The sequence below is a fragment of the Bombina bombina genome, chromosome 6 (genome assembly GCF_027579735.1).
Source record: "Bombina bombina isolate aBomBom1 chromosome 6, aBomBom1.pri, whole genome shotgun sequence".
Classification (NCBI taxonomy): Eukaryota; Metazoa; Chordata; class Amphibia; order Anura; family Bombinatoridae; genus Bombina; species Bombina bombina.
This window is the reverse complement of record NC_069504.1, coordinates 864,483,301-864,491,867: the sequence shown is the minus strand read 5'-3', so window position 1 is coordinate 864,491,867 and position 8,567 is coordinate 864,483,301. Positions and strand designations below refer to the sequence as shown.

Sequence of the window (8,567 nt, the reverse complement as noted above, 5' to 3'; positions counted from 1 at the left end):
ATATTCTATACTAACAGCAGTTTTTCAGATGCCATGGAATATATGTCAACACATAGTAAATGTTAGGATTACATAGGAGTACATGTCATTGAACGAAGACTTATACAATAATAGTCTGTTTCGTGGTGTTTTGTTTTTTTCTCAGAGGTGTGTACTGAATCAGGTTTGTCAGTTCACTTGCTGAATCACATTGAGAAAGGCTGTGCAACAGCTGAAACATGTTTGTGCAGTTCAATTTGTTTTTAAACTACTTTTATTACATCTGAAGCCGACGGTTCCTGATATCGGCCAGGAATACAGGGGGGTGACATGATAGCAGCAGTGCAGTAATTGTGGTGTACCTTTAGGTAATATATCTGTGTGGGTAATGATAGGTGATGTTTATCACCTTAGTCATTCATTTTTAAATAAATTCCTTAATAAAGATTATAGGTTTTAATACCAGTATATACATTTATTATTCGATAGCAGATATTTCATGCTGTAATTTTACAGCTTATTACAAGCGATAGGTGTAAGAGTGCTTAATATCCCCTCTATACTCTCCCATTTCCTTTTCCTATTTTTAAAATTACAGAATAGCCTGAGTCTATTCTTGATACAGGTATATCAGTAGTCAGTTTGTATCAGAGATGAAATACACAGAACATTCATTGACTTTTAAAAATAATCTAAGGAGTTAATGCACTTGGGCTATTCTGTTATCAATAAGAGGAGTGTCCTTTACAGTTTTCACCTCTCATTTCCTTATAAAAGAAAATTGATCATTTGCTGTGCGTGTAGAGAATCAGATTAGACTAAGCATGAGAGCAGACATGGACGATCTTTGTTCTCAAGGGTTCACGCTGCTAGGGGTACTGACTTTCTGCTACTTGATTGTAAGCCAAGGATGGAAGTTGTTGCACGGATTCAGGATACACATCGTCTCTAGATGGTGGAAACCTAATCTCAAAAAGTATGGTGATTGGGCAGGTAAGTAGAGAATTGCTGTGTATGTGTTACAGGGTGATACTTATAATGTACTAACTTCACATTTAAATCTAAATGTATATTGTAGGTATAACATACTAATGCACTAGTTCAATTGGATTTCATGCTGCCTGCTGTTTATTTGCAGGTTAAAGTCCATTGGGTGAAGTTAATGAACAATAAACTTGTATTACTTGATAACATTTTACAAGTAATGTAATGGTTCAATAAACTTGTTACTCCATTTTTCTCTATTTTTTTTTTTTTAGAATATACAACTTTATTTGCCTTAAAGGGACATTTTATTCATATTATTATACATGCATTAAAATGTAGTCACTTTATTGCAAAAAAAGCATTAGCAATGTTTTATATGCATTTCACATTCTTATTTCTCCTGTTAAGTGTAGTCAGTCCACGGGTCATCCATTACTTATGGGAATTATAACTCCTCCCTAACAGGAAGTGCAAGAGGATCACCCAAGCAGAGCTGCTACATAGCTCCTCCCCTCTACGTCATATCCAGTCATTCTCTTGCACCTAACTAAAAATAGGACGTGTGAGAGGACTGTGGTGTGTTAAACTTATTTTTTATTTCTTCAATCAAAAGTTTGTTATTTTAAACGGCACCGGAGTGTGTTGTTTGTTCTCAGGCAGCATTAGAAGAAGAATCTGCCTGAGTTTTCTATGATCTTAGCGGTCGTAACTAAGATCCACTTGCTGTTCTCTGCCATTTTGAGGAGTGAGGTAACTTCAGAACAGGGGATAGCATGCAGGGCCCACCTGCAAGGAGGTATGTGCAGTAAATTATTTTCTAAGGAATGGAATTGACTGAGAAAATACTGCTAATACCGATGTAATGTAAGTGCAGCCTTAAATGCAGTAGTAGCGACTGGTATCAGGCTGATATGTATGTATGTATACTCTGAGGTATTTCTGGGGAATGGAATTTCACTAAGAAAATACTGTCAATATTAAAGTAATATTTGAGCCTGCACTGCAGTGAAAGCGACTAGCAGCAGGCTTATTAATAACACTTCATAATTTTCAATTTTAAAACGTTTACTGGCATGTTAATCGTTTTTTCTGAGGTACTTGGTGATAAAACTTTATGGGCATGATTTTTACCACATGGCTGTCGTTTTTTTCTGCATAAAAACAGTTTACTGAGCTTCCCCACTGTTGTAATATGAGTGGGAGGGGCCTATTTTAGCGCTTTATTGCGCAGTAAAAATTTAGTCACAGTCTTCCTATTTCTTCCTCCATGTTCCAGGACGTCTCTACAGAGCCCAGGGGTCTCCAAAACTAGTTTTGAGGGAGGTAGTCAGTCACAGCAGACCTGTGACAGTGTGTTTGACTGTGATAAAAACGTTTATTATTTCAACTGTTATCCGTTTTGGGTATTAAGGGGTTAATCATCCTTTTGCTGGTGGGTGCAATCCTCTGCTAACTTTATACATCTTCTGTTAAAATTTGGTTGTTTTAACATATTTGGTTCATTGTTAATTCAACTGTGTCACATTTTTATGTTTCTTAAAGGCGCAGTAGCGTTTTTTATATAGCTTGTAAATTTATTTAAAAGTTTTTTCCAAGCTTGCTAGTGTTATTGCTAGTCTGTTTAAACATGCCTGACACAGATGAATCTGTTTGTTCACTATGTTTAAAGGCCAATGTGGAGCCCAATAGAAATTTGTGCACTCAATGTATAGATGTTACTTTGAATAAAAGTCAAACTTTATATGTTAAAAAAATATCACCAGACAACGAGGGGGAAGTTATGCCGACTAACTCTCCTCACGTGTCAGTACCTTCGCCTCCCGCTCAGGAGGTGCGTGATATTGTGGCGCCAAGTACATCAGGGCGGCCCATACAAATCACTTTGCAAGACATGGCTAATGTTATGACTGAAGTACTATCTAAATTGCCAGAATTAAGAGGTAAACGCGATCACTCTGGGGTAAGAACAGAGTGCGCTGATAATAGTAGAGCCATGTCTGATACTGCGTCACAATTTGCAGAACATGAGGACGGAGAGCTTCATTCTGTGGGTGACGGATCTGATCCAAGTAAACTGGATTCAGAGATTTCAAATTTTAAATTTAAGCTTGAGAACCTCCGTGTATTACTAGGGGAGGTATTAGCGGCTCTGAATGATTGTAACACGGTTGCAATTCCAGAGAAAGTATGTAGGCTGGATAAATATTTTGCGGTACCGGCGTGTACTGACGTTTTTCCTATACCTAAAAGGCTTACAGAAATTGTTAACAAGGAGTGGGATAGACCCGGTGTGCCCTTTTCACCCCCTCCTATATTTAGAAAAATGTTTCCAATAGACGCCACCACACGGGACCTATGGCAGACGGTCCCTAAGGTGGAAGGAGCAGTTTCTACTCTGGCTAAGCGCACCACTATCCTGGTGGAGGATAGCTGTGCTTTTTCAGATCCAATGGATAAAAAGTTAGAGGGTTACCTTAAGAAAATGTTTGTTCAGCAAGGTTTTATATTACAACCCCTTGCATGCATCGCTCCTGTCACTGCTGCGGCGGCATTCTGGTTTGAGTCTCTGGAAGAGACCCTTAGCACAGCTCCATTGGATGAGATTATGAACAAGCTTAAAGCCCTTAAGCTAGCTAATTCATTTATTTCTGATGCCGTAGTACACTTAACCAAACTTACGGCTAAGAACTCCGGATTCGCCATTCAAGCGCGCAGAGCGCTGTGGCTTAAATCCTGGTCAGCTGATGTGACTTCTAAATCTAAATTGCTTAATATTCCTTTCAAAGGGCAGACATTATTCGGGCCCGGCTTGAAAGAAATTATCGCTGACATTACTGGAGGTAAGGGCCATGCCCTGCCTCAAGACAGGGCCAAACCAAAGGCTAAACAGTCTAATTTTCATGCCTTACGTAACTTCAAGGCAGGAGCAGCATCAACTTCCTCCGCTCCAAGACAGGAAGGAACTGTTGCTCGCTACAGACAGGGCTGGAAACCTAACCAGTCCTGGAACAAGGGCAAGCAGGCCAGAAAACCTGCTGCTGCCCCTAAGACAGCATGAAGTGGGGGCCCCCGATCCGGAAACGGATATAGTGGGGGGCAGACTTTCTCTCTTTGCCCAGGCTTGGGCAAGAGATGTCCAGGATCAGTACAAGACCTCTTACTAATGGGAGTGATCCACCCAGTTCCGCGGTCGGAATACGGGCAAGGATTCTATTCAAATCTGTTTGTGGTTCCCAAAAAAGAGGGAACCTTCAGACCAATCTTGGACTTAAAGATCCTAAACAAATTCCTAAGAGTTCCATCGCTCAAAATGGAAACTATTCGAACCATCTTACCCATGATCCAAGAGGGTCAGTACATGACCACAGTGGATTTAAAGGATGCCTACCTTCACATACCGATTCACAAGGATCATTACCGGTATCTAAGATTTGCCTTCCTAAACAGGCATTACCAGTTTGTAGCTCTTCCCTTCGGGTTAGCTAGGGCTCCAAGAATCTTTACAAAGGTTCTGGGCTCTCTTCTGGTGGTACTAAGACCGCAAGGCATAGCGGTAGCTTCGTACCTAGACGACATTCTGATACAAGCGTCAAGTTTCCAAACTGCCAAGTCTCATACAGAGTTAGTTCTGGCATTTCTAAGGTCGCATGGGTGGAAGGTGAACGTAGAAAAGAGTTCTCTATTGCCACTCACAAGAGTTCCCTTTCTAGGGACTCTTATAGATTCTGTAGAAATGAAAATTTACCTGACGGAGGACAGGTTATCAAAACTTCTAAATGCTTGCCGTGTCCTTCATTCCATTCAACACCCGTCAGTGGCTCAGTGCATGGAGGTAATCGGCTTAATGGTAGCGGCAATGGACATAGTACCATTTGCGCGCCTGCATCTCAGACCGCTGCAATTGTGCATGCTAAGTCAGTGGAATGGGGATTACTCAGATTTGTCCCCTCTGCTAAATCTGGATCAAGAGACCAGAGATTCTATTCTATGGTGGCTTTCTCGGCCACATCTGTCCAAGGGGTTGCCCTTCCGCAGGCCAGATCGGACGATTGTAACAACAGACGCCAGCCTTCTAGGTTGGGGCGCAGTCTGGAATTCCCTGAAGGCTCAGGGATCATGGACTCAGGAGGAGAGACTCCTTCCAAAAAACATTCTGGAATTAAGAGCAATTTTCAATGCTCTTCTGGCTTGGCCTCAGTTAGCAACTCTGAGGTTCTTCAGGTTTCAGTCGGACAACATCACGACTGTGGCTTGCATCAACCATCAAGGAGGAACAAGGAGTTCCCTAGCGATGATGGAAGTCTCAAAGATAATTCGCTGGGCAGAGTCTCACTCTTGCCACCTGTCAGTGATCCACATCCCAGGCGTGGAGAACTGGGAGGCGGATTTTCTAAGTCACCAGACCTTTCATCCGGGGGAGTGGGAACTTCATCCGGAGCTGTTTGCCCAACTGCTTCATTATTGGGGCAAACCAGATCTGGATCTCATGGCGTCTCGCCAGAATGCCAAGCTTCCTTGTTACGGATCCAGGTCCAGGGACCCGGGAGCGGTGCTGATAGATGCTCTGACAGCACCTTGGGTCTTCAACATGGCTTATGTGTTTCCACCTTTCCCGATGCTTCCTCGATTGATTGCCAGGATCAAACAGGAGAGAGCATCGGTGATTCTAATAGCGCCTGCGTGGCGACGCAGGACCTTGTATGCAGATCTAGTGGACATGTCGTCCTGTCCACCATGGTCTCTGCCTCTGAGACAGGACCTTCTGATTCAGGGTCCTTTCAAACATCCAAATCTAATTTCTCTGAGGCTGACTGCATGGAGATTGAACGCTTGATTCTATCAAAGCGTGGATTCTCGGAGTCAGTGATTGATACCTTAATACAGGCTAGGAGGCCTGTTACCAGGAAAATTTACCATAAAATATGGCGTAAATACTTATATTGGTGCGAATCCAAGAGTTACTCATGGAGTAAGGTTAGGATTCCTAGGATATTGTCTTTTCTACAAGAGGGTTTAGAAAAGGGTTTATCTGCTAGTTCGTTAAAGGGACAGATTTCAGCTCTGTCTATCCTTTTACACAAACGTCAGGCAGAAGTTCCAGACGTTCAGGCTTTTTGTCAGGCTTTGGCTAGGATTAAGCCTGTGTTTAAGACTGTTGCTCCGCCGTGGAGCTTAAACTTAGTTCTTAACATTCTGCAAGGTGTTCCGTTTGAACCCCTTCATTCCATCGATATCAAGCTGTTATCTTGGAAAGTTCTGTTTTTAATGGCTATTTCCTCGGCTCGAAGAGTCTCTGAGTTATCGGCCTTACATTGTGATTCTCCTTATCTGATTTTTCATTCAGACAAGGTAGTTCTGCGTACTAAACCTGGGTTCTTACCTAAGGTAGTCACTAACAAGAATATCAATCAAGAGATTGTTGTTCCATCATTGTGCCCTAACCCTTCTTCAAAGAAGGAACGACTTTTGCACAATCTGGACGTCGTCCGTGCCCTAAAATTTTATTTGCAGGCAACTAAAGATTTTCGTCAAACTTCTTCCCTGTTTGTCGTTTATTCTGGACAGAGGAGAGGTCAAAAAGCTTCGGCTACCTCTCTCTCTTTTTGGCTTCGTAGCATAATACGTTTAGCCTATGAGACTGCTGGACAGCAGCCTCCTGAAAGGATTACAGCTCATTCTACTAGAGCTGTGGCTTCCACTTGGGCCTTTAAGAATGAGGCCTCTGTTGAACAGATTTGCAAGGCTGCAACTTGGTCTTCACTTCACACTTTTTCAAAATTTTACAAATTTGACACTTTTGCTTCTTCGGAGGCTGTTTTTGGGAGAAAGGTTCTACAGGCAGTGGTTCCTTCCGTGTAAAGATCCTGCCTGTCCCTCCCGTCATCCGTGTACTTTTAGCTTTGGTATTGGTATCCCATAAGTAATGGATGACCCGTGGACTGACTACACTTAACAGGAGAAAATATAATTTATGCTTACCTGATAAATTCATTTCTCCTGTAGTGTAGTCAGTCCACGGCCCGCCCTGTTTTTACGGCAGGTTTAAATTTTAATTAAACTCCAGTCACCACTGCACCCTATAGTTTCTCCTTTCTCGTATGGTTTCGGTCGAATGACTGGATATGACGTAGAGGGGAGGAGCTATGTAGCAGCTCTGCTTGGGTGATCCTCTTGCACTTCCTGTTAGGGAGGAGTTATAATTCCCATAAGTAATGGGTGACCCGTGGACTGACTACACTACAGGAGAAATGAATAAATTATATTTTTCTAATATTTGAATTGGTTTGCAATCCAAGGACACATCCTTTGAAAAACTGTGTGTTAATTATCTTATCTCTATTGCTGTAGCCAATTAGGGACAGATATAATTGAGTTCAGGTATGTATCTAGCAATCACTAGGTAGTGTGTAGAAGAGTTAACTACAACATTACATGAAAAATAAGTAGAAATCAATCATGCATTGCAAGGTTTATTTCACCATGCATAATTAAACTTTTAATTTTAAATGTAAAGGTATATGTAGGTCGATATCAAATTTAAATGGTCTGTACTCAGTCTGAGGTTTTAGGAGACTTAGTACACTGTACTTTAAGTATCAAATTTGCTTTGTACTGTATCTGTCCGTGGGTTAGTAAATCTAGCCCTTGGTGTGCTTTTGTTGAAAAACATAATTAGGTAGGCTCAGGAGCAGCAAATAACTACTGGAAGCTAGCTGGTGATTGGCGACTGCATACATATGCCTCTTGTTGTTGGCTCATCTTATGTGTTCAGCTAGCTCCCAGCAGTGCATTGTTATGTGGAACTGACTTTTGCATATAAATATATCCAAGCAAAAGTGCAATAATAAAATGCTGTTACACGGTAGAGTATTCTCTTTTCTTTCATCAGATGGTGAGAGTTCACGAGCCAACACGTGTGGGAAAAACTTGCACAACTGCATTTAGACCTTGAAAAGATCTGGTACCTTGGGCAGCAAATACTGCAGTATTTAAAAATACTTGTAAGCAAATTGGAAATATATTTGTTTTGTATTTCGAATAAATCCTTGTCTTCCTTTAAAGGGACTTGAAACACTAAATACATTATAGACATAGTAATGTATTCAAATAAAGACTAGACTATCAGAATATGTATTTTTTTAAATTGTATTAGTTGTTTGAATGTTATTGGCAGTCCCAGTTTGGGATAGAATTTGAGCCTTTTGGATCAGGCTTAAACGGACATGAAACACATTTTTTTCTTTCATGATTAAGATAGAGCATGCAATTTTAAACAACTTTCTAATTTACTTCTGTTATCTAATAAGCTTTATTCTCTTGATACCCTGTGCTTAATAGATAGGCTCAGTAGCTGCTGGTTGGTGGCTGCACATAGATGCCACGTGTGATTGGCTCATCCGTGTGAATTGCTATTTCTTCAACAAAGGATATATGAAGAATGAAGTAAATGAGATAATAGAAGTAAATTGGAATGTTGTTTAAAATTGTATTCTCTATCTGAATCATAAAATACATTTTTTTGGGGTTTAATGTCCCTTTAAGGGACTTTATTGTTATGGTACTCTGAAAATAAAACGTTTGTATGATATCTTTTTATTTTA

General features: G+C 40.9%; 1 protein-coding gene across 2 annotated transcripts in view; it reads left to right on the top strand.

Moving 5' to 3' along the window:
* The first annotated feature begins 210 nt into the window (after positions 1-210).
* The window catches only part of LOC128663806 (very-long-chain 3-oxoacyl-CoA reductase), a 113,627-nt gene continuing 105,270 nt past the window's right edge, over positions 211-8,567 (top strand). The window contains exon 1 of one of the 2 annotated variants that reach the window (XM_053718324.1): positions 211-972. In XM_053718324.1, the coding sequence (XP_053574299.1) occupies positions 804-972 (169 nt within the window). In that variant the 5' untranslated portion in view covers positions 211-803. The remainder of the gene's footprint in view (positions 973-8,567) is intronic. The other variant, XM_053718323.1, reaches the window with a different exon arrangement.